At 41.5% G+C, this 26,951-nt stretch overlaps 1 protein-coding gene across 9 annotated transcripts in view; it reads left to right on the top strand.

Annotated features, from left to right (window-relative positions):
* AFF2 (AF4/FMR2 family member 2) overlaps window positions 1–26,951 on the top strand; it is a 459,081-nt gene that overhangs the window by 293,404 nt on the left and 138,726 nt on the right. For 5 of the 9 annotated variants that reach the window (XM_032330752.1, XM_032330754.1, XM_032330753.1 and 2 more), the window contains exon 5: window positions 22,349–22,435. The exons of the other annotated variants lie outside the window; for them this stretch is intronic. In XM_032330752.1, coding sequence (XP_032186643.1) covers window positions 22,349–22,435 — 87 coding nt within the window. The remainder of the gene's footprint in view (window positions 1–22,348; window positions 22,436–26,951) is intronic. 9 annotated transcript variants of the gene reach the window in all.

The following is a 26,951-nucleotide window of genomic DNA, read 5'->3' on the forward strand; positions in this document are numbered from 1 at the left end:
TATTATCATAACTATGCACCATAATCAAGCACCTTTCAGTAGAATTTCTTTGATAAATTTAACCAATAATTAGGCAATTGATTTTATATCCTGTCAAATTAATGTATAAATAATGTTCAAATTGGAATCATGCAAACGATTTTCTCTATAGCAGTCTTAAATACTAGTCCTTCCAGAATGTTTCAAAAGGCATCTATCCTATTCTGGTGTGGACTTTTAAAATTATAGTTTCTTGAAATAGTAATGTAGTGTTCCATCCAAGAAAGACAACAATTGCTAAATATAATTTAGACTATAATTAATGTTAACATTGATGGAGTCAAATAAATGAACTAACTACTGATTGCACCCTCTGCTATTCTGATGACTAGCTCTTACCTAATGACATTGGGGAATATGTAAATTTGTCAGCAGGTGAAAATGCCCTTGACTGGGTAAATTATGTGGAGTATTACCTTTTCTGAAGCTAATTCAAAGCACTAATGGACTTAATACGTAGCATGCATATGTGAGGTGAGCAATTCATGGGAACAAATTAGCCCATAAGAGATATTAGCCATTATTTGCCTCCCAGTAATCATTCTCTCTTTTCTCAAACACAAACCAACCCAGAAGAAAGATGCTAAATTTAATTATAACAACTATTATGTGAACAGTGTATGTAAGCCATCCAGTATGCTTCCAAATGCACTTAGATCCTGTCAAGCAGTTTAAATATTTTCATGTGGAATCTAGGGGTTTGCAGCCAGTGTCTGATGTGAATTTTAAATGGTTATACAGACGTCATTGGGAGAATGAGTAACGTGAGTAATGAGGTGACTGGCCCAGTGATTCATGGGAACCTGTCAAATGTGGGACATGTCAGGGAAGAGATGATGTCAAATACCAGCAACTTAGCAACTCAGCATTTAGCTGTCCAGGGAGTGAACAAGAGTAGCCCCTTTAAAGTCACCAAGTCAATATATGAGTCCCTGAATTTTGTAGGTGTGCTATATAAAAAGAAGTCTGTTTTCTGACAACCTGTTTCCTTCTGTGAATATGGTGATTTATTATTTTCTATTGAACTGAATGAAAGCAGGTGAGAATTTAAGCCATGTGTAGAATTTACACCTGCTTTCTGTATCTTGGGTGTACAGAGAGGGTAATGAAATAGTGTATTGGTTTGCCAAAAAGCAGGCTAGGCTTATCTGAAAGAACTAATAGCTTCCAACTGTTGTTTGAGAACCAACCTCATTGTCCCAGCTGTGCTAGTGGGATTGGATTGGAAAAAAAAAAATGTAATGCCAGGAGGTTGGCCGTTGCACTTGCATCTGTATAGATGTAAGATAAGTGTCTCTGGAAAATACATTGAGAGTGAAGCCTCCCAGATTCCATTTGGTAGGCATCTTCAGTTTTGAAATGAAATAATAGAACAAAGCTCACACCTTCTCCTGTTAATTGAAAAAAGCATCATGGGGAATGAGAAAAAAAATGTGAACCCCACAACTGGTCTAACCAGAAGACATACATAAGACTAAGTCATAATTTATTCTGTGAAGGTCAGACAGGAAAGAATCCAAAGGATGGTTCCCATGGTCATGGCTCTAGAGCACAGCTGATGATTCACTGCTTTTAGGATAAGTAACACAGGGGCACCTGGGAGGCTCAGTAGGTTAAGCATCCAACACTTGACTTTGGCTCAGATCATGATCTCGGGGTCCTGGGATGGAGACCCACATTGGGCTCCCTGCTCAGTAGAGAGTCTGCTTGTCTCCCTCTCCCTCTGCCTCTCCCCCTGCTGTGCTCTCTTGCCCTGAGATAAATAAATAAATCTTTTAAAAAAAGAGTAAGTGACACACCATGAAAAGCAAAACCAATATGGAAATAAGGGGGGCTGAGCGTGAAGTTTTGTAACTGGAGCTTCTTTGGACTTAGTCTGGAACATACAGATCTTAAGAAGTGGGAAAGGCAGTATTGAATGAGAAGTGACATAGTTAATCCACATTTGTGGAAAGCACTTTGCTACTGAGGCAACGTGGCAGATTGAGATGCTACCTTATGAGCAGCCTGTAGGCCTGATGTCTCTTGATAAAACATAAATAAAGGCCAAAGGCTTTGAACGTACACATGGGTGTTGAGAAGAGAGCTCTTGCTTGTCTGGGACGGAACCACAGTCTCCACTGCCACAGAAAGATCCTATAAACAACTCCTGTCCAGGAAGAACTTCTGTCACTAGAAAAAGCAGTAATAATAAAAAAAGAACCACTCAAGAGCAATGCAAAAATACCAAGAAGAAAACAAAGAAGAAAAGGAAAAAATGTATAAAAAATGTTGTTAGGGAACAAATCAAAACTATGACCATCACAGTAGCAGGAATTATTAAAAAATGAAGCAATTTTCATCAAGATCAAAAGCTTCTGCTCAGCAAAGGAAACAGTCAACAAAACAAAATGGCAATCCACAGAATGGGAGAAGATATTTGCAAATGACAGTACAGACAAAAGGATGATATCCAGGATCTATAAAGAACACCTCAAACTCAACACACACAAAACAGACAATCCTATCAAAAAATGGGCAGAAGATATGAACAGACACTTCTCCAATGAAGACATACAAATGGCTATCAGACACATGAAAAAGTGTTCATCATCACTAGCCACCAGGGAGATTCAAATTAAAACCACATTGAGATACCACCTTACACCAGTTAGAACGGCCAAAATTAGCAAGACAGGAAACAACATGTGTTGGAGGGGATGTGGAGAAAGGGGAACCCTCTAACACTGTTGGTGGGAATGCAAGTTGGTGCAGCCTCTTTGGAGAACAGTGTGGAGATTCCTCAAGAAATTAAAAATAGAGCTTCCCTATGACCCTGCCATTGCACTACTGGGTATTTACCCCAAAGATACAGATGTCATGAAAAGAAGGGCCATCTGTACCCCAATGTTTATAGCAGCAATGGTCACGGTCGCCAAACTGTGGAAAGAACCAAGATGCTCTTCAATGGACGAATGGATAAGGAAGATGTGGTCCATATACACTATGGAGTATTATACCTCCATCAGAAAGGATGAGTACCCAACTTTTGTAGCAACATGGACGGGACTGGAAGAGATTATGCTGAGTGAACTAAGTCAAGCAGAGAGAGTCAAGTATCATATGGTTTTACTTATTTGTGGAGCATAACAAATAGCATGGAGGACATGGGGAGATGGAGAGGAGAAGGGGGTTGGGGGAAATTGGAAGGGGAGGTGAACCATGAGAGACCATGGACTCTGAAATGCAACCTGAGGGTCTTGAAGGGGTGAGGGGTAGGAGGTTGGGGGAACAAGGTGGTGGGTATTAGGAAGGGAACATATTGCATGGAGCACTGGGTGTGGTGCAAAAACAATGAATACTGTTATGCTGAAAAGAAATTTTAAAAAATTAAATTAAAATATTAATGAAAAAAATGAAGCAATTTTATCTAAAAGAATAAAAAAAACCCAAGAGCCAAGGCAGTGATACAAGAGCCTAAAGATGCTATTTTATTAAAAGTAGATAAATCAAGAGCTGCAAGGAAATGAATTACAGACAGAAAATCATTAGAATTAGCACGTTTAAGATCTGTTTTTATTTTCCAAGATAAAAGAGTAATAGCAATCAATCATTTGTTAACCTCAGCAAGGGGGGAAAAAAGGAAAAAGCACAAATACATAAAGGAAGGAATAATAAAGAGTAATAACTTTTCAGATACAGAAGAAATACAAATAACAGTTAGTGACAATTTACTCACCTGGCACAAATAAATATGAGAACCTAGATGAGACCGACAACTTTTCCAGTGAAATATAATTGACTCAGACTGTCTCCAGAAGATAGAAAATCTAAACAGACTTTTCACCATCAATGCAATGAAGAGGAGTCCCACTCATTCATGAAATCATCAGTCCTAGGCAGGGTTTCATAGGGAAATTAAACCAAACCATGGAGGAATAATACAGCTCAATGGTTTCAGAACATGGAACCAGAAGAAAATATTGCAAAGTATTTTTTTAGAAGAGTCAAATTAGCACATAATATTGATGCCAACATCTGACAAAAACAGCATACAAAACAGAAAATTTCAGAGTAACATCAGTTGTGAATATTGATGCAAATTTCCTCAATGAAATGCTAATGGAATCAGACAGAACTTTAAAGGATATGCACCATGACCAAGTGGGTTTTATTCCAGGAAAGTAAAGCTGGTTCAATATTAAGAAATCCAGGTATATAATGCTTTTTATGGATAGGATAAGAAAGAAAAAACTACATGATCATCTTCATCGATGCTAAATTATACTTGACAATACTCAACACTTACTCTAGATAAAGTAGAAATAGATGGAAACACCCTAAATGTGGTAAAATGTATCCATTTCAACCCAAAAGCTAGTATAACATTTCACAGAGGAATTCTAAAAGCGTTCCCATTGTAGTTGAGAAATCAGACTAAATGTTCTTTATCACCATTATTATTTAATATTGTCCTGGAGGTGAGCCAAGGCAATTAAATATGCTAAATAAATAATAGGTATTAAAATGGGAGAGAATGTGTAATATGATTATTATTTGTAGATTATATATGTGTGTTTATAATGTTTTCCTGAAATCCCCAAAAGAATTAACCAAAAGCACTATTACAAATGATACAACACTTCAGCACTATTTCAGTGTGCAGAATAAATATATTGAAACAGTATTTACATGTAAGCAACCAATTGTAAGATAAAATGGGCCAAAAGGCTCCATTTATATCTTATGAATTCATTTAACAAGAAATGTGCCAGAAGCTATATGAACACACTAAGTCACTACGAGATACATCAAAGAACATTTTTAAAAAATGGAAAGGTATATTATTATTTTTGGATAGGAAGGATGATATGGCTAACATTTCTGTTCTCCTCCAGTTGATCTTGGATTCTTACCTCACACCACATAATACTATTATTTCTAGGTACATTAAAGATTAAAAATGTAAAATATTAGAAGTAAATGTGGGAACATTTCAGAATTCTTTATTTCCAGCCCAAGTCTCCTGATGAGCCAATGGAGTTGGTGGTAGTCAGAAGAAAGTTTAGAGTTTTGAGGAAATTGGAGAAAGTTAGAAGTAGTCACTGACAGGGGGAGAGGTGGCTACCCAAGGAATACTATTAGTAAGATTATGAGGCAATGTCAAGGTTCTAACCTGTAGATTGTATGATTTTAAAGATTTTATTTATTCATTTGAGAGAGAGAGAATGAGCAGAGAGGACACAGAGGGAAAAGGAGAAGAAGGCTCCCCACTAAGCAGGGAGCCCAAGGAAGGGCTCGGTCCCAGGACCCTGGGAGCATGATCTGAGCTAAAGGCAAACACTTAACCAACTGAGCCAGCCAGGTGACCCAAGATTGTGTTATTTTTTTTCCTGGAAGGCTTAGCTCATTACCCAGAGACCACTGACTGATGGGTTGAGGGCAGTCTGGAGGCCTCAGAGAGATTAAATAAATTATCTCAAAGCACATAATTATATAGCTACTAAGGGAATGAAACAGGATTGGAACTCAGGTCAGCCTGAATTTAATGTAGACCCTAATAATAATATCAAATAGTTGCATAGCCATTCTTTGGTAGCAAGTGTTATTATCAGCCCCACCACTGCAGATAATGAAATTGAAGTAATTTGAGCCTAAGTAACTTTCCAAGTTCAAAAGCTAGCCCATGGCAGAAGGGGCGCTGGGGGTCAAATGTATGTTTAACCTTATTTTTAAAAAGTGCTGAACATTTTCCAGAGTGGCTATACCATTTTGCATTCACACCAGCAAATTATGAAAAACTTAACTCACATCCTTGATGGCACTTGATCTTATTATTATTTTTTATTTAAACCTTTTTAGTAAGTAAGTAGTGGTATGTCATTGTGGTTTTTAAATTGCTATCCCAAATTGTGGTTTTAAATAGCCATCCCAAATGGCTAATGATGTTGAACATCTTTTCATATGCTTGTTTTCATTTTTGTGTGTCTTCTTTGGTGAATTGTGCATTCAAATGCATTGCCCACTTCAAAAACCAGATTGTTTGTTACCTTAGTGTTGAATTTTCAAAGTTCTATATATGTGTTGGATAGAGGTTTCTGGTCAGATATGTGCTTTGGAAACATTTTCTTTCTTTCATTTCCTTGACAGTGCCCTTCTAGGAGCAAAAGTTTTTTGCTGAAGTTGAATTTATCAGGTTTTTTTTCATGGATTATGATTTTCGTGTCAAGTCTGAGAACTTGTCATCTAACCCAAGGTCATAAAAATTTTCTCCTGTGTTTTCTTCTAAGAATTTTATAGTTTTATATTTCTACATTTAGAACTTTAACCTGCTTTGAATTAATTTTAGTATATATTGTGAGGTATAGGTTGAAACTCATTGTTCATTGTGTTTCAGCACCATTTGTTGAAGAGACTGTCTTTCTCTATTGGATTGATTTTGCATTTTTATAAAAAGTAGATTGACCTTATATATGTGGTTCGATTTCTGGATTCTTTAGTCTCATCCATTGGTTCATGCCCCTGGTCTTTCACCAATACCATAATGTCTTCAATACTGTAGCTTTATAGCAAGTCTTAAAGTTAGGATAATGTGAATCTTCCAACTTTGTTCTTTTTTCCAAAGTGGTTTGACTGTTCTAGTTGCCTTTCCTTTCCATATGAATTTTAGAAACATGTTGTCTGTTGTCTGTATTTATAAAATATCCTGCTAGTATTGCATTATATCAATAGATGAATTTACTTGTGCCTTTTTATTTCATGAACATGGTGTGCCTCTGTATTTATTCAGGATGTCCACACCATTTTTAGAGGGACATTGATAATCTGTCATTCCATTTTGGGGGAATGATGCTGCAAGGAAAATCCAAAGCCCTAGAAAAACTGCATGAACAAAGTTATTCATTACAATATTATTTGTAATAACAAACATGCTACTATATGTCCAACAATAGGGGAATAGTTAATAAAATTCTGATTTATACATTCAAAAAATAATTGGCCATTAGAAAGATGGTTTTGAGGATGATGTAGCAACATGGGGAAAAAAACAACCTTACAATATACTGTGAAGGGAAATAACCAGACTATAACATTTTCTGCACTTACTTTTGATAGCCAGGTAAAGATATGACTAAAAAGAAACTAAAGGAAAATACCCTGAAATAATAGTTCTTATTTTGTTAGAGTGACAGAATTATGGGTGAGCTTTTTTTCTTTTTCTAAATTTTCTCAATTTCTAAAATTTTTATTAGTTTTATAACAAATTTAAAGAGGTATCTGCTGAACTGAAAAATGCATTTAGCAAGAAGTAAAGTAGGATATAGTGAGTGGATCCACAAAGGGAATGGCGGGAGAGGCTAGCCAAGAGAAAATTAAATCAGAAGAGGGAGCAGGCCACTGCTGCCTGAGGGACTTGCAGTGTTAGAGTGAGGCTTGAGTCCGGATTTAGGCTAGGAGTACTCAAATGGTGGAACCCAACCCCTGAGGGGCAGTTACAAGGAGATAAAGATCCTCGATCTCACTCACAAAACTGGAATAATATGACCTAATTTTCAGGATTAATGGGAGAATCAAATGAGCTAATGTATGTTATGCCCCTAGAATGTGCTTGGAATGCCGGGAAAATATTAGGTGTGCCTGGTAGACTCCCGTTCCCACCATGCAAGAGCCAACACCAGGACTGCTTCCTCTCTGAAGCCTTAACTGTACAAATGAAATGAATCCCTCTTTCTTCTGGGTCCCCCCACCACCTTTTCCACTCCCCACTTGTCACTTTCATGCAGTGGGGTGGTTTGCCTCTCGTGGCATGATGTCACATTCCTTAGATCAGAGTCTGTGTCACACTCATCTCTCTGTCCCCTTAGCTCAGCCCAGAAGCCCCTCTATCCACCCCCCATATGTACACAAAGGTGACAAGTGTAGGTGTATAAGAAGGACAGAGCAGCTGTTTATTGGGTGACTGAAATTTGTAGAGAAATGGTTAGAGAAAATGGCCTCACAGTGTCATGTCTGCCTTTGGTAAAGTAATATGTTTTCCATGGAGCTATTGTAAGTTAATAAGAAGATGATAATGTTTAGTAAGTAGAAGAGTTATACAAACACTAGGCATTATAATGACTCCATTTCTTTTTTCTTCAGTTAATATATTTAGTGCTACTTTTTGTGCTAGGTTTTTCCATTGCCAAGCATTATTTAATACCTTTGCTCTAACCTATTTTTAATATTGCTCCTCAAAGTACAATAATGTTGGCATTATCGCTTCAAATAAGACACTGATTAAAAGCAAAGGTAGAGGCCCCATATGCTACTATAACTGCAGAGAGCTGATTCAAATCTCTTAAATAATGTTGAAGGGGCTGGTTTGGTACCATTCACTGTGCTTATTATCACTGTGGTTACAAAAAAGATGCTTCCATGACATGTGTTTTTTTTTTTTTCTCTCCAAAGGGAGTTTTCAGACTTTTCTTTATGGCTAAAAAAACTGTGTTTTGCTTCTATTAGACATACTCAACCTTACAACGAAGGTTGTGTCAAAACAGAGCATCCCCCCACCGCCCAGTACACCCATTCCTGGGATAAGAGCACTAATACAAACCAGCTCATCCCACTTTCCCCTGCCAACATGTTAATTAGAAATTGTCAGATCACAAAATATAGAATGCAGGCCCATCGAAAGTTAAGGCAGACAAAACCACCTCAGTAGGGGTGCCTGGGTGGCTCAGTGGGTTAAAGTCTCTGCCTTCAGCTCAGGTCATGATCCCAGGGCCCTGGGATTGAACCCTACATCAGGCTCTCTGCTACGCGGGGAGCCTGCTTAAAACAAACAAACAAATAAACAAACAAAAACCAAACCACCTCGGCAGTCTGGACCTCTGGTGGTTTTCTCTTCAGTACCTTCCAACTTCTCAGGACCTGATGGGACTGGAGAAAACCCAAGGAGCTTGTCCACTCTCAAATTTTGCAGCCTCTTTCCCGCTCTTCAACCCAACAGCCCTCTATAGGGCACAACCTCACATACCCAGCACTTTTGATACCAAAGTAAATGGTGGTCTGTGTTCCCCAGCCAAGACCACAAATCCCCTGCCTTTGGAAGAACTGGGATTCAGAAGAAGGCACTGGACTGGGCATCAGGAAACCTCAGAGCAAGGCCTGACACATCCACAACCTGCTTTTCAACCCTTGGCTTGTCTCTGAAGCATTATTGGCTTTGGGTTTTCTGTTTGTAAAATCGAAGTGTCGACTAGTCTGCTCTGTCCAGTACAGTAATGGTAGTCACATGTGGCTGGATAGTGAAGCTTAAGTGTGTTAAATTATAATAAAAGTCAGTTCCTCAGTCCATGAGGCACATCATAAGCACTCAAGAGCCCCATGTGGCCAGTGACTATCACTGGACAGTACAAAATAACAGCATTTCCATCATGGCTGGAAATTCTAGGGAAGAGAACTGCCCCTAACTTATCTCTTAAGATCTGCTCTGGGTCTTCTTTCTGAGTGTGATCATTAAATAAAACCAAATCTAGTTTTACTTTTTGACTATGTACCCTTAGCCATGTTTAGAGTCTATGTGAATAATTTATTTCCATCTGAGGCTTATGTAGAATCCATTAGTCAAATTCTACTCTAGTTCTAAACAGTACTCCTACTATATAAAAAAGGACCAAAAATCAGACTAAGTAAGTAGAAAGAGATAAAGTTAATGGCCCCATAAAACAGAGAAGAGAGAGAAATTGAAGGCAGCACAGGGAAAGTGCCAGGCCTCAGACAAATTCTTTCCCCTGTGTTCCACAGGAGTGATAATGCCTTCATCCCCAGGCTCTGGGAAGCAAAGGATATGTAAGACCTTGGCAGGGCCCCTTCTGGAAAAATGGTACTATAAAAACCTGGCACCTGGTTCATATGTACCCCTCCTTCCTTCTCCTTCCTCTCTTTCACTCCTCCTTTTTCCTACCCTCTCCAGTTTCTTCATCTTGTGAGATATTCACATAAGGTATCTCATGAAAAGAAGGACCACAGGCAACATTTTGACAGTTCTGGAGACTTTAGATGACCCGTTACTTCAAGGAGGAAAGTTGCTCACCTACACCATGATTCATACTATCACAGGGACCTAGATCTGGATTATTAACCTCAATATGGCCTAAGTCCTAGCAATAGCCACTAGGACTTTACATCCATGGCAAGGCTCATTTAAAAATCCAAGGCTCCTCCTTACAGGTGGACTTAATTGGCTTTGATTTGCCATCTAGGTTGTGTGATGCACACATGTGACAATGAATTGAGAAAGTAGTGTGAGTAAGGGCAGTGGTTTCTAAACAAGTATAAAGGAGCTCCTAACCACCCCCAAATCTCATTGGCCTACAGGAAGGTAACAATGCCTGCTTCTTGCTGTTTGACGATGTTCCCTTATAGAGAGCCCATCCTTATGGAGCTCAGTGGTGGCAAAAGCCTGGAAGGCAAAGCCGCCACCTGCATGGAGGTCCTGCATCTGCCACATGCTGGCTGTGTGACTCTGTCCCGGAGGTGGGTCTTCACTGGGACTTGGGAATCTGATCTGAGATGCTTGCCTGGATTCTTGAGTGGATGGAACACAGTAACAGAAACGAAACATCCAAACATCCAGGGACTTCTAACCACTAAATACATGCAAACTTTTATTGGATTTAATTGTGACTCTTCTGAATGGTTCATCAATTCCGAAGATTCCCAAAGTGTGACTTTGAATTCGGCATTTCAACCCTTCATAGGCTCCCAAGCTTCCTTTGCTGAGGAGTATAAATTACCCCACAATGGTTTTTCCTATTTATTAAATATATAAACTCCTTTCATGTCTTTTAATACAGGGCATTTTTCTTTCTTTTTGGTTCATAAGGCACTTTGCAGCTTTTCAAATTGTCACATTTGTTTAATTAGCCCAGAGACCCTGGCACGTCGATTGCTGTCAGCTGTCTAACAGTCTCTGTGGGTAGCTTGAAAATCCCTGTCCGGGTTTGTTTTTAATGATTTTGCACATTTCTTTTCTTTTTGAAAGCAAATGAAGGACAAACTAGTTGAGCAGGAGGGAGTGGCAGGAGAGGGTGGGGTGCTGTCACACTGGGGAGAAGCACGTGACTAGAACCCAGTAGAAAACCACCAGTGGACAACTGGCGTTTGGATGAGAGATATAAACTGATCACACAATTTGTATTTGTCTGAAGCCCAGGGGAGAGTCCTCCATGTTCATTTATTTACCTCAAGCCCAAAGTGACCTTTGCTCGAAAGAACTTTTCCCTGGAAAAGTTCTCTTTTGGTGTTCTCTTTGGATCTTCTCTTTGGTGTTTTCCTAAATGTGTAGGAGGGAGGAAACGTATGGATCTGGTTACCCCCAAGAGATGGTATGGGCTGAAAACAGATGTTTAAAGAGGATTTAGAGACATCTATGGACAGTGGATTCTCACAATGTCATTAAAAAACAAAAACAAACAAAACAAACAAACAAAAAACCTTGGCAGGGTGGGCGGGATGGGGAGAGGAGTTGGAAGGTGTCCCTTTCCCATGGCGTGTAAATGCTTTAGGGGCCTTGAAGATGTCAACAGGAAATTCTTAATAAAAAGCCTCTATAATTGTTACCTTTTCATTAAAAAACAAACATGATTAAGTGGTGATGCAAGAATTAGATTGGATTTTTGTTTAGTAAATACTTAGTATAAGGAAGTATCATGTCAGTAGCTACTTCTAGCTTATGCTGTCTGATAGGTGGCTGTTTTCACCGAGGTAGAGAGGGGCCGGCCTTCCTGATTATAACATAGGATTGAAGCTTTATAGCATGCTTATGGGGCAAGGTTTTATGTCCACACTGCCTGGTCCCTAAAGTGTTCATATTCAGTTCAGAATGTTCTCCTTCTCCATTAGTCAGGCATCCCTTTAGAAGAAGATATGGCTCCCACTTGCCCTGCTACTTTGCCAGTCTTAATATGGAATAAAGAAGCTATTTATTTCCCATTATTTGAAGTAATTGCCAAAAGAAACTGATCTGGAGAGAGGAGTGACTGTCCAGGCATTGAAAAATACTCAACCTGTTATGGTCTGGGAATATTCTGAGGGGGCTCTCTAGATCAATTTCACTAAGCCTTAGTCATGCTGGTAATGTTATTAAATTCAGGCGACTGCAAAGACTTTGATGCCTCTGTTGGCTTATTTTTGCTTATTTTTTTTTAATTTTTAAAAATATTTTATTTATTTATTTGTTTAAGAGAAGGAGCACAAGCAGGGAGAGGGACAGGGGGAGAAGGAGAGGGACAAGGAAACTCACCACTAAGTGGGGAACCTAAAGTGGGCCTTGATCCCAGGACCCTGAAGTCATGACCTGAGCCAAAGGCAGATGCTTAACTGACTGAGCCGCCCAGGCTCCCCTGGCTTATTTTTTACTTTTATCGGTGGTGTGTGTTGATGGGGGATGAGGGCCTGGTGTTCAATAGTTAGACCAACACCTTATGATCTATTTGTTAATTTCATGTGAATGGGGCAAATCGTTTCCTTTTCATCTCCCTGGCGCTGTGATTCTGTCATTCTAAGAGGAAGGACAATTCCATACAAGTCATATTGGCTGGAGTTTTAGCTGTATTGGTGGCCTGATGCCTTATTATTACTAAGCTCAGAAATAATGAGAGAAAAAAGCTACGGCCAAGTTGTTCACTGGAGGGATCTTTCCATGAAAATAGATATTACTTCTTTTTTCCTCAGCAATTGAGACTTTGTTCGATCTAAAGGCAGTTATCGTGAACTCCTCATTACCATTTTTCTTAATGTGATAAGTGTAAACTACAAGAAAGCTATCATGTTTGAAAAGCTACAGCAGCCCTTAGAAAGAAATACTGATGTATTGTGTAAGTCTTTAAAAAGGCTCAGCCTGGGGATTGCACGAAATGTCTCCTCCTGCCTCCCTTTGCCCGGACTTGTCTTTCACTTACCGTAGAATCCGAGTCTCTGCACTTGCAGTCGTGATCTGTCTGTCCTACAGCGTGAGATCAGCACATCTCTTTGGTGGTTTCTGGAACATAATAACAAATTGAACGTGACTCTTTTTTTAAAAAAAATCCAATACTGATGGGTTTATTTTAGTTCTACTTTTGAACAATAGCTAGTAATTATTATCCTATACCTATTCCAGTTACAAATACTCTAGTTATGTAGATAGAGCTCAGCTGCATCCTGTGCCTGGATCTGGTCCAGCTACTCAGCTCTTAGATACCTTGCAGATAGTAGACACCCAAGAAAATGTTTTTTTCTGTTTGGTGAATGGAACCAAATGTAGATCAATAAAGATGGTGCTGGGGGAGTGGCCAATGAAGGTGTGTGAATTTTATCAGATCGCTTTGGCTGACCTGCATCTAAAGGAACAAATTAGAGGTTAACCAGAAAGAATTCTTTCATGTTATGAGGGTATGGTGTGGCGTTCCTTCCAGGGAAGTTGCTCTGGGGAAAAAATGGTTGTACTATTATATCATATTTTAAATGATGGTCATTTGGATGTTGGCGATGTCAAAAAAAATTGAAACACAAAATCTAGAAACTGAACAATAAAGTTTAGAAGTCACTTTTGAAAGTGAATAATAGTTGTCAAAATTAGCTTCTGGATGAAGAAAACAAATTCCCAAGTTAGGGAAGAAATGGCCTTCAGGAAACCTCAGACTCCTCTGATGCCTGGACTGGACCATTGAGCAGAAGCCTTTACCGAAGAAGGCAATTTAGATTGGAATCAATCTTGCAACATTTCCTAATGGGGTGGCCAGTCTTCTGTACTGATTAGTTCAACTAATGGAGACAAATGTCCTGAGAAGGATCCAGATTTACAAGGCAATCATCTCGTTAATTAGGTGGGCTGTGGCCTTAGGTTGCCACTGCCAAAAACATGTGTAGAGCTCCAAGGGTGTGGTTGAATTCTGCCCAGTATGTCACCATGGTGGTTTGTCTATCTGTTGCTGCCTTTGGAGAGGTTTCTTGGTGGACTTTGAATACGGAGCATCTGAGTCCTGGCCCATGACCATACACATCCCCATTATATTTAATGAATGAAGTGGAATTCATTGCATCTGGCAATGACAAGAGTGTGGACTGATTGTCTGAATGAAAACACGATGAAGCCACAGGGTCATCGATCCCCATGGACCCCAACTACAAATTAGAATTAGGCCCTTTAAAAGTAGAATCTTGGTTTGGGGGTACAGTCCTGTGCCTGATGGAGAAAATTTTGAGATTTCCTGAAACACCCACTGGGACTGAAGACTTTTGCATAAAGCAGTCAATTATTTATTTGAAAGAAAGAAAAAGCACCAGGATTTTTATACCATGTCAGTGAAATCATAACTTAGTGTTAGAAACTTTTAAAAGAATTAGCCATTTTTTCCCCCCTGGTGGATTGCATTTTGTGTTGGCTCATTGTTGGGAAGTTGTGTTTAATAGGACAGTTGATTTTATATGTCTTCCCTACCGGCACTTGCATAGAAATCAGAGATGCAGTCTCAGGAGACTGTCTTAAGACCATTCCAAAGAGAAGAATATTCATTCAATTTCATAGAACAGCAAGCATTGTGACCACTAGAGATGCTTGGCGGGAGTATTAGTGATCAAGGCCAGAAAAGTCTATAGTTCTACTGTTTTTGGATTTTCCAAGAGCTGAGCAAATAGTCAGACAAATGGGGCTGCTATCCATCCCACTGTAAGATAGAGGGCCCTCCCTAGGACTTCTCCCCCACTGTCCCTGGGAGAATGATGAATTTCCTTAGCCAATTTGGTCAGCCATGTTTGTATGTCATGTAAACAAACAAACAAACAAACAACAAATGCTGTTTCAGATTCGGTTTTGCATCATAAATATCCTCGATTTTACTGCGATGAAGAATATGATCATAGGCTCATGGAAGGCAGTACAGTTGGTGCATAACCTCCCTGCCCCGCCTTTCTAAGAATCCCTTAAATCCTCCTGCCTTTAGAGATGGGCCTGCATTACCTTCTAAAGAAATAGGCTCTGTGATTGGAAAGCACACAGGAATGGAAAATGTTTTATAGTTTGAGCTAAAATGGGTTCCCTGGTAACTTTTACGCATAGGATGGATCTTAACCTCTTAGTCCACAAAGCAGATCCCAGATCTCTTCCACATGAGAACCCTTAGGGTATTTGAAGTCACCTCTTAGACCTTCCCTCTATCTTCCTCTTCTGTAGACTAAATGTTCTCCTTTTTTTTTTTTTTTTTTTTAAAGATTTTATTTATTTATTTGACAGACAGAGATCACAAGTAGGCAGAGAGGCAGGCAGAGAGAGAGAGGAGGAAGCAGGCTCCCCGCTGAGCAGAGAGCCCGATGCGGGACTCGATCCCAGGACCCTGAGATCATGACCTGAGCCGAAGGCAGCGGCTTAACCCACTGAGCCACCCAGGCGCCCCTAAATGTTCTCTTTTAAAGTGCACTTACACATGTGATGAGTTTTCTAAGCTCTTGTGGTCCGCATCGTTGTCCCCAGTAGAGAGTGCATTATTCCGATGTCCTTGCTGAAATGGGCCATCGAGATTGGCATTCGCTTTCCAATGTGGTCTCTCCCATACAGGATACTAGTGTGTGTGATCAACTACTGACAACCACACTGTGGGCGTCACACTTACCTTCCTATCACCTGTGTTGGTATCGGTTCTTTTGGCTGCTAACCTCCCTGCCAAACTCAAATCCTTGGGGTTTTAGCCCAGGAATCATAGCCAAGTCAGCTGGGCTTCCTCATTCTGAGTGTTTATGCTTGGTTTGTGGAACATATCTGTGATTTTCGTTTACCTCTGCTAAAATTTCATCTTCCTGGTTTCAGGCCAGGTTTGTAAGATCTTTCTGAATTTCAATTATTCGCCATGTAGTCTCATCTACAATTTGGTTAAGAAGACATTCTGTATGTTCTGAAGTTATTGATTAAATGAGATAGCGTTTCTGACAATTATTTCTTTCAATCAAAAAGTGTAGTAAAAAGTAAGGCATTATTATCATTAAAACTGGTAAACAGGGAAGGACCCCAAATGACAGAGCCCCATGGAATATCTCTAAAGGCAGCCTTCTAGCTTGACTTTATGTATTCAACAGTTTGTGTGAGCTTATTCTGCTGCTCCGTAAATCCCCCTTAGCACACAATAACACAACATACCCCCACCTTTAGCTGTAGGAGTTCTGTGTGAGGTTTGATGGATGCCTTCCTGATGCCAAGATGTGCTGTGGCCACTTCCAGTCTCCAAACTAGGATCTCATTTCCCAAGTGCTGTCCATGTTCGAGACTGTGGCCTGACCAGACTTAAAAAGGCTCTCGAATCTTAAGTAAGCAGCCCATTTTGTATGAGCATCTTTAGGACAAAACATTTTGGGAAATACAATGTCTATCCTGGGAGGGCCCAGAGGAGAAAGGAAAAGAGAGAGACTGACCAATAGCTCTTCCCATGTGCCCTGCTTCCTTTCATGGGAACTTTTATGACCCTGGCCAAAGGGCTCCATCCTCCAGCCCTTGTCTTCCCGGGGCCTGCTAGGAAGGGGAGCCTGCCAAGGGAAGCAGGCAGGTGCATGTTTCTGCAGGGATCCCGTGCTCACTGCCCGCACTGGGAGTGACTGGCTGTGCAGACCACGGTCACCCTGTGGGTTCTCTCCCAGCTGCCAGCTCGGCTCCCTATGGGGGCCCCAGGCCAAGGCCTGCTCCAGCACCCATGGTCCATTTCCTGTTGAACAGCTGGCCTCACTGCTGCTGCAGAGAACAGTGCTAAAACCCCTGCCTGGGAGAAGCAGAACCTCCTGCAGGCCTGTTAGCAATTGATAGTGGATTGTGGACTGAAGAATTGTCCTGATGCTCAATACCCCAGTGCCGACCCCGCTGGGAACACCAAGGGCCTTTGCCTCTTTCTGCCTAGCAATCTTTATGCCTCACTCCACCTCACTCCCCATTGCTGGCTCTTCAGAGAACCATCAGGGCCCATGAGTACAAAGGTTCTAAATCATTTATTCAAGCAAATTAAATTTTCCGGTAAGTTATTGACAGCCTCCTACCCACCCACCCCCGACATATATGAGGTTTTGCTCTGGAGGAGGAAAGGCCCTTTGAAGAAGCAGCCTGGACCCTAGTGAACACACCCACATGCAGAGCTGGGACCCATGGACTGGAGTTCCTAGTTTCAGGTTTTCATCAGTTCTGGAGTAAGGAAGGTGCCGATGTTCTGTGTCCTTAGGCCCTGTGGCAACCCAGACTATGCCGTGTCTGATTTTACTTTCCTATTATGCTTCCTGGCACTAAAAACAGGAAGAAAGCTATCCTCTCCCCCACTGGCAGTTGGAGTCCAAGGTCACTTAAGTCTAAGTCTCTGAAAATAAAGTCCAACCTAATTTTGTGGACTTCTTCTGTTCAATCATATTTGTGTTTCTAAAACCACTCAGTTGCTCCCACTGTTATTCTTCATCACAAGAATTTGCACTTCCCAAATTGCAGCTGTTTTGGTCTTTGCATTTCAATAGAGGGGAGGGGCAAGGTGTACGGAGCCGCTCTCAGCTGGAGCCCTGGACGGGAGCCTGAGCTGCCTGTCTGCTAAGCTCATGCGGGCAGTGCTCAAGGTCTGCTAGCAGGGCTCGTCCTGACACATCCAACGCCATGTTGCCTAGACCCTTGAGCCATGCAGTAGCTCCCTTTCCCTTGCGGCAGGCCTGAAGACGTGGCGGCAGAGGGGGGACAGCTGCGAGAAGCCCTGGAGGCCATCTCAGCTGAAGCCCATGTGCTGCAGGTAGGAACACTGAGGCTCAGAGAGGGCAAGCAGCTTGGCCAGGGTCACTCAGGTAGCTCTCTGCCAATCTGAGACATGAGTTAAGTTCTCCTTACTTTTAGTCCAGGGATCTTTGGGGGATCATTCTGACTCTAACAACAATAATGAAATGTGTAAGATCCCACCATTTCATTCATGAATATAGTTATATGAAAAATTCATCATCTCTTTAGTTAAATCTTCACGGTAAGGACCTTAATATTTATGTTACCGCTGTTTAACCCAAACATACCCCACTTGAACATCTACCACATACAATGTTCCTCTGAAAGGAATACACATGCAGACACACACATGCACACATGTATGTGCACATGCTCGGCTCCTCTCACCTTCACTATGAAGCCCTTCCCAAAAGCCTCACACAATAGATTCCTTCCAGAACCTGGGCATATTCCCCTTGGGAGGTGGTTAACATGTTAAGCAGAGTGAGCTCTTCTAGAGGAGGAGCTTGACTTCATATCCTTTCTAGATCCCTGGATCTTATACATAATGAATATTTGGTAGAAGTTAGTAGAACAAAACAGACCCAGCCATTTACTGATTGTGTGGCCTTGGATAGGTCACTTGATCTCTTGTGTTTCCAAAGGAGTTATGATGGTAACTCCTGCCTCTTTATTTTGTAGCATACAAAAACTGAGTGTGGAAACTGAGTGCTTGGCACACTCTAAGTGCTTGGTGAATCTTGCTATGATTCTTATTATTAATTCAAACACAGAAACTTCAGACACTAATAATAATAATATATCATATTAACTAGTCACTATATACTAGGCACTGGAGATACAAAGTTGAGGAAGACCAGGCTGGGACAACATCCTAGTTACTACAAAGAACAGCTAGCCAGGCAGCTCTGTGTTAGGGGAGCCTGGAACCCAGACTTTCTTCTGCTCCTCAGCCAGTGGTGCACCCAGCTTGTGTATCTAAGTCCAATAAAGTGATTCTCCCGACAAGTTGTTTTAGATTCACCAGAGTTCTAGCCATGAACTATGATACAGATAATATGGTATAGAAGTAATCACTCGTGGAAAACTGGGCCTTATCTGGGCCATTGGAATGGCTCAATTAGTTGAGCATCCAACTCTTGATTTTTGGCTTGGGTCATGATCTCAGGGTCCGGAGATTGATCCCCCTGTTGGGCCCTGTGCTCAGCAGGAGTCTGCTTGAGATTCTCTCCCTGGGCCCCTCCATACCACCCCTCTCAAGTAGATTAAAAAAATCTTAAAAAAAAAAAGAAAGAAAGAAAGAGAGGGATGCCTGGGTGTCTCAGTCAGTTGAGTGTCTGACTCTTGGTTTCAGCTTAGGTCATGATCTTAAGACCATGGGATCGAACCCTGCACTGGGCTCTGTGGTCAGCATGGGGTCTGTTTGAGATTCAATGCCACCCTCTGCTCTTCCCCAATTAGTGCTCTAAACAAATAAACAAACAAACAAATAAAATCTTTTAAAAAAGAAAAAGAAAATTGGGCCTTTTCTGATTTTTCTGGGTTTGACATTGAAGTCTTCAGTTCACACTAATTTAAGCATCCACACCATGGTAGAGATCACATAGAACTCTCTGTCGCTTGTGAAACCTATTCTTTGTCAAATGCTGAAAGATAATACATCATTTCTTCCTTCGTTCTTTCTCCATTAACCATGGTAGTCAACTCTACAATAATAGTCGACCTATCTGGGGTAGAGGAAAGAATGTGTGCTTTGGAACTGGTCCCCAGCATTCACTTGCCACTGTCCAGTGGCAAGATGAGCCCCTGCTTTAGTTCTTTCTTGGGGAGTATTGAAGGAGGCTGGAGATGAAGGAGCTTCAGACCCATTTCATGTGCATGGATGCCTCCATCTGTGTTGTTAATGGGACTGGTGCTTGGTGTTCAGTACGGGTGCTCAGCCCTGGAGCCTGTTGTAGAAGCTTTGGCAACACTGCAGCAGGTGCTCATCCCTACCTGATGAACAGGCAGACTTAGTATAGTTAGATCGGGATGCATGGGTGTTCTTATCTTGAGAATAGCAGAACATAAAAACAGATTAATATCCTTCAAGTGTGATTGAAAAGGATGACAATGGAAAATTTGCTGTGAGCCTTTCATACTTTACAGGTCTAGCTCATTTTGATAAGTGAAAGAACTTGCACCAAAGTTTCTTGCTGAAGATAGCCTTTCAGGAAATTATATTCCTTTCAACTACACCTTCTGTGCTTTAATCAAATGCATCAGTGGTAACACAGAATTGGCTTGCCATTTCCTGAAATCTCACATTTCCAATAGAGAATCAGTTGCTGAAAATGCAAACACAGTCATGGTTCCATGTGGCCTGGCTAGCAATGTGGCATGCTTGGACAGTGATTTGAGATAACCTCATTCTGCCACAGAGTAAATTCAGATGACCTGGGGGAGAGGGATACACCTCTGAGGAGGGAGTTCATCCTTTCAGGTGTCTGAAATACATTTTCTTTTTTTTTAAGATTTTTATTTATTTATTTGACATAGAGAGAGAGATCACAAGTAGGCAGAGAGGCAGGCAGAGAGAGAGGGAGAAGCAGGCTCCCAGCTGAGCAGAGAGCCTGATGCGGGGCTCCATCCCAGGACCCTGGGATCATGACCTGAGCCGAAGGCAGAGGCTTAATCCACTGAACCACCCAGGTGCCCCTGAAACACCTTTTCAAAAACCCAGGGGCAGTGCCTAGTTGCTGATAAGAGACAACTCTTCCTGATCCCAATGAGGGCCTTCCTGCCCCTTGGCTAAATAAGACCTGTATGTTTTACGTGAGACAGATTTTGGAGAAGACCAACCTTCATCAATAAAAGGAACACCTAAAATGTAACATAAATCCTTCAGTAATTAGAATTAGGCTTCCAACTCTTGCCGCGGAGAGTTACTTTGGGCCAGTGTTGATGAATGCAGAAGTAGCATAGGAATGTTATCAACTGCATACAAATGCACAACTCAAAAACACTTGAAAATAGTCTCTCTCTTAAGTAGGTTAAGCATCCCCTCTAAATCTCATATGCATTTTTAATGTCCTTAGCGCCTCCTTTTAAATAGTGCTAGGTAGACTCCAATCTGTGTCAGCCCTTGTCTGAATCATACTTACGAATTCTGCTTCAGCACTGCTGCTGTGAATGAATCCATGAAGTACCTCTTCATACATCAAAGGCTCTTTTTGAACTGGGTAATTATAGAAGGGGGGGAAAACATGTTTTAGTGCTACCTGAGAGTTCTTATTAATATAACCTTTGAAATGACTAATTATGTTACCTGTAAAGATGGGGAGAAAGTGTTATGTAACTGGCTCATTAAAAATAAATAAATAAATAAATAAAAAGACCTTTCATAAACTTTGATCCTCTCCACTCCTCCCCAAAGCTCTCCTTTTTGTCCGTTATTGCCCTGGTTTTTATGTTGAGTGTTTCTACACCAGAATGTCTGATGAGTGCAACACAGGCTGGTCTGCTCCTGCTTCACAAACTGTGTCATCCTTGGTGCTGGGACCTTGGGCCTATGATTTAGTCACCCTTCTTCCCCGAGTAAATCATGTTGGCCACGAGCCTTAAGACTCAAGCAAGGTTTGAACAGCAGCTCTTTTCAAACTGGGAGTTTGAATCAAGAAGGTGCCCCTGTTGATAATGGGGAGTGGGAGCTGCAGGGACCTCTCCTTCCTATGTTGAGCCTCGAACTCACAGGAGCACCCTGTGTCTGGCTGGGCGGAATGGCACTACCAATCTCATAGTAACCTTCTCTGTGAATGAGAACAAATTCTCCTCAGCGGTCTTGTCTTTGCATGGAGAAATCAACGACACATGTCCAAACTTGTCACTGTGAGGCTCCGCCAAGGGAAACGAGTATCAGAGTATCCAGACTGAGGGAGCAAAGGTAGTGAATGTACTGCTTTCCCCCTCCACCCCCCGCTGAGCTGGGCAGATCACATGGGAGACAGGATACCAGGAGCTGGAAGAGCCCCAGGCCATCAGAAGGTCCTCCTGGAAGCACCTAGGAGAGTTGACAGAATGCAGAACCCAAGCATTAGAAGAAAAGTTAAAGGTTCCCAATGAATGAATAAAGAAGCTACAAATGTCTCAGACTAGAGAAAGGCAGCACCAGGGGATAGGATTGCTGTCTTCCACCAGCTGAAGGCTTGCCATGCGAAGAAAGAGGAGATGAGATATATTCTGTGCGGTTCCAAAGTATGATCCTTAGAGAGTGACTCCTGGGAGACAGACGTTTAGCTCACAACCAGGAGGAATAGTGAGATCAGACTGTCTCAATGTGGGACAGGCTGCTTCAAGACTTAGTGAGCTCCCTGTTCCTGGCTCTGTGGGAGTGGATGTCAGATGGCCCCTTGTGTCATAGATAGGCTTCCAGAACTACAGTGGGGCAGGGGAGCAGATGGAATTGATTTAAGTTCTCCTGAAAACAATTAAGGCCAGCTGAGTCCTTAAGTATTTATAAAGAACCCTACTATATTTAGTGCCAAGAAAGTATTTCATTTGCTAAGTGCCCCAAAATAAAGTTTCTTTGTTTTTCCTCACCAGGAGATGACCCATTCCTGGCCTGCTCCTCTCACTGTCATGCATACTTCCGGAAACTCTGAGAAGAACTCACTTTGCATCCCAGGACAGGTCAATTCTCTTGCTACCTCCATTTTCCTTTATCTTATTTCAGTTGTACCAGTCTTCCAATTGGAGTCTTAAAAATACTGATGGCCTCGATGTTCTAGTGCTATAAAATCTAGACTTCCTCAGGGTGCCGGTGTAGCTCAGTCAGTTGAGCATCCAACTCCTGGTTTCAGCTCAGGTCATGGTCTCAGGGTCATGAGATCAAGCCCTGCATTGGGCTCCATGCTCAGCACAAAGTCTGCTTGAGAGTCTTTCTCCCTCCCTCTTCCTCCCCATCTTCTCCTTTTCCTGTTTACCCTCTCTCTCTAAAATAAATAAATGACATCTTTACAAAAATCCAGACCTCCTCTTGCCCCTCGAGATAATATAAATCTCCTTTTTCCTGAAGCAGAGTCTTTTTTAAAAGATTTTATTTATTTATTTGAGAGAGAGAGAGCGCACAAGTGAGAGGGAGAGAGAGAAAACACAAGCAGAGGGAGAAGGAGAAGCAGACTCCCCACTGAGCAGGGAGCCCAATAATGGGCTCGATTCCAGGATCCCAGGATCAGGACCTGAGCTGAAGGCAGAAGCTTAAGCTACTGAGCCACCCAGGTGCCCCCCAAAGGAGAGTCTTTAAGAGCATATATACTCATGGGGCACCTGGGTGGCTCAGTGGGTTAAAGCCTCTGCCTTCGGCTCAGGTCATGGTCTCAGGGTCCTGGGATCGAGTCCCACATCAGGCTCCCTGCTCGGCGGGGAGCCTGCTTCCTCCTCTCTCTCTCTCTGCCTGCCTGCTTGTGATCTCTCTCTGTCAAATAAATACATTAAAAAAAGCATATATACTCAGATGCTGGCCTGTATATTGTACTACCTAGAGCCCTGTCACTGTCCAAGTTACTGTGTCCAGAACTGATGAATTACAATAATGAGCTCATCCATTTAAGAAGACCAACTTGTTGATGTAACAACAACATCCAAGATTTTTTTTAATTAAAAAACCTATACTCTTCACCCTAATGGGTCGATTTTCAATTTTGTTTATCACCTTCCATTCCTTGCTCATAAGCACACAGATCTTTACATGCCAACACATCATATTGGTGGAGCTTCAAATTTTTTTAAAGACTTTATTTATTTATTTGACAGACAGAGATCACAAGCAGGCAGAGACGCAGGCAGAGAGAGAGGAGGAAGCAGGCTCCCTGCTGAGCAGAGAGCCCGAATGTGGGGCTCAATCCCAGAACCCTGGGATCATGACCTGAGCCAAAGTCAGAGGCTTAAACCACTGAGCCACCCCAGCTCCCTGACTTCAAATGTTTGTTTTCCTCACCTGCTCCCAGTAAGATTTTTTTCTCACCATCAGTTTTTAAAATGCTGAAATCACCATGGCTATTCTAATAACACACTTTAAAAAAAAAGTAATGTTTTTCTCCCTTCCTTCCTTCCATCCAATTAACCACCCATTCATCTATCCATCCATCCATCCATCTGTTTATCCAGAAACCACTTTCTGAGGTCATATAATAAGACTTAAAGTTAGGGATGAAGAAAACCCCTCCATGGGGTTTCAGCTAAATGACAAAACAGTGCAGGAAGTGTCTTCACAGAGAACTGGAGGTTCAGAGAAGTATCTAACAGTCCCTGGGTGTTGAGGAACTGCTCAGAGAGGTGGCATAATTTGTAGGATGCCTACAAGTTTGACAGGTGAAGGACTGGAAAGAAGAACACTCCACTGCAGAACAGGATGGGCTAAGGCACAAGAAGATGTAGGATCATGGCATGATCTATACTGATGCGGTCTCAAGTGGCTGGTTCAGAATTCATGTAATGGGAAGCAGAGAGAGATCTGAACCCGAGGCAAATGAGTGCATCTCTGTAGAAGACCTTGAGTACCAGTCAAGGAATTTAGACTATTTGTAGAAGGAACCCCGTCATCCTTAACATCCCTGCCAAGGGATCCATCCAGACATTTCAGGAGTTGAATCCATCTCTGGTTCAGCAATTGCAGTGTTTTCAGCTGTGTTCTCCAATTTTTTAGATAATTTGTGCAAGTTGCAATATTGACCAATAGAACTGGTTGTTTAAATGGGCCTTTGTAGTAAGTGCACAATTTGGAATCAAGCACGAGTTGCATTTTCTGCCAATTATCTGTGCTCCCATCGACCCCATGATAAAGGTAGAGGCAACTGGCATGAAATGGTGAAACCAGGGTGGATATATACCCACTCTTTTGTTTTACTTGGTTCCTGCCAAAAGGTTGGTTTGAAAGAAAAGTATATCAACACTGTAATGCTGTGATGTGCATTGCCTCATTCTAAGCACAATGTATCTAGTAAATAATTCAATCCTCATTGAAACCCAAAGAGATTGGTAATCCAACTCTCCCTAACTCACAGATGAGGAAACTGAGGCACAGAGTAAAATAATGTTCTCTGAATCACCCAGCTAATAAATCAGCGAACCAGCCTTTTGATTCAGGTGTTATGACGATGTATTTATCACACAGGTTTACAGGTGCCTTGGTTCAAAGTTCATTTTCCAAAACATGGCCATGTACAGTAAATACACATGTCTAGGTTCCCCCCTTCCCTCAGCACTCTTTCCGGACCCAGGTGACACCATCCTCTCAGAAAGCATCCTTATTGTACATTCGTGTTAGAGCCGGAGAGTCACCTTGGGGGCTGCCGACCTGGCTGCTTTTAATGCTGGCTCTGCCAATCACTAGCCAGATGGTCCAGCTTTAGTTCTTATGAGCCTCAGTTTCCCCATCTGTGCTATCTGTGCATGTATCTGCGCACGCATGTCTGTGCGTACCATGTAATCCCCATGGGGTTTTCAGCTCAGAGAAGCAGTGAGTCTACAGACTTACAAAAACAGACACAGTTGAAAATTCCCAACATACTGAAATTTATGTTCACATTCCAAATTGAAAATGCCCTTTTCTCAGAAGGAATAAAAGGACCCACAAGGAAGAGAGTACACTGCTTAGTAGAAGTGAGGGAACTGATAGTGTCCCCAGGGGAAGTTCAGTAAAGTCTTCACAGAGGTGATCCAACTCTGCTGTCTATAACTCAAGCTTTCTTGGAATCCAGCCACACTGATTCATTTACATATCAGCTGTGACTGCTCTTGCAGGGCAGTGACAGAGTTGAGTACTTGTGACAGAGACTATATGCCCAATCCACCCCAAATCTTAAAATCTTAAAATTTCCTGCCCTTTGCAGGAAAAGTTTGCCAGTCACTGCTCTGGACCAAAATCCTGTGGGAATGTCTGATTGTGGGCTTATCATCACAGTTATTACTGAAAATATTCTCACTTAAGCTTGTGAAACAATTGGATGTCATATTCTGTTACTAAAATCACTTACGTGACATGCCTATGAAAGAAACACACAGACCAAAGTCAGGCCTCTTTTTAAAAAAAATTATATTATGGTTTCACTTATTTGTGGAGCATAACAAAAAGCATGGAGGACAAGGGGAGTTAGAGAGGAGAAGGGAGTTGGGGTAAATTGGAAGGGGAGGTGAATCATGAGAGACTATGGACTCTGAAAAACAATCTGAGGGGTTTGAAGTGGCAGGGGGAGGTGGGAGGTCGGGGTACCAGGTGGTGGGTAATATAGAGGGCATGGATTGCATGGAGCACTGGGTGTGGTGAAAAAATAATGATACTGTTATGCTGAAAATAAATAAATAAATAAAGGAAAAAATTATACTATGGGCATCAATAATTATGGCATGAACAATGAAGATTTTTCACACAGCCAAGCTATTTCCAGTTGGGATTGGGTGTGTTTGTATGGTAAATTGGGTGTTATCCAAAGGTGTTTCATTTGTTTGGAATTCTGGTTTTAAGAAGTCTTATGCAGCTTAACATTAAAAACAGTAATAAAGGGGCACCTGGGTGGCTCACTCAATAGTAATAAAGGGGCACCTGGGTGGCTCACTCAATAGAGAATCTGGCTCTTGATCTCAGAGTTGTGAGTTCAAGTTCCACGTTGGGTGTGGAGACTACTTTAAAAAAAAAAAGTATCAAGAATGTATAACTCCAGTAACCCTAATACATTAAATATTGCAATCCTCAAATTCATTTTGTAAATCACTTCCCCAATGTCTTGAACAACTGACTGTTCAGGCCTAAAGTCCAGAATACTTGGATGAAGATTAAAACTTCGGGCCACCTTCCTGGGACCAGTACAGGGACTGGCTAGCTGCATGTGTCACTCTCTAACCAAGTGTTTGGTTTATTTGACTTCTGAACTTGTCATTTGATTCCCAGTGGTATAAGAGCCCATATTTGCCCCATATGATTGTAATGAAATCCCTTGTAAAAAATAATGGGTAGAAATATTGTATATAGTGAAGGTCATACAAATGGTTAATCCCCCATTTATTTGGCATCCTGGGAAAGAAATGAGGTGTTCTGGGCAATCAAAATTCTTGGATAACCAAAGGTCCATCCTTCCATAGGAATCATGTAATACAAATCATTTTGAGATATAATTAATATTTTTCTGACTTCTTATAAATATTCTACTAA

This window comes from Mustela erminea, chromosome X (assembly GCF_009829155.1).
Source record: "Mustela erminea isolate mMusErm1 chromosome X, mMusErm1.Pri, whole genome shotgun sequence".
Classification (NCBI taxonomy): Eukaryota; Metazoa; Chordata; class Mammalia; order Carnivora; family Mustelidae; genus Mustela; species Mustela erminea.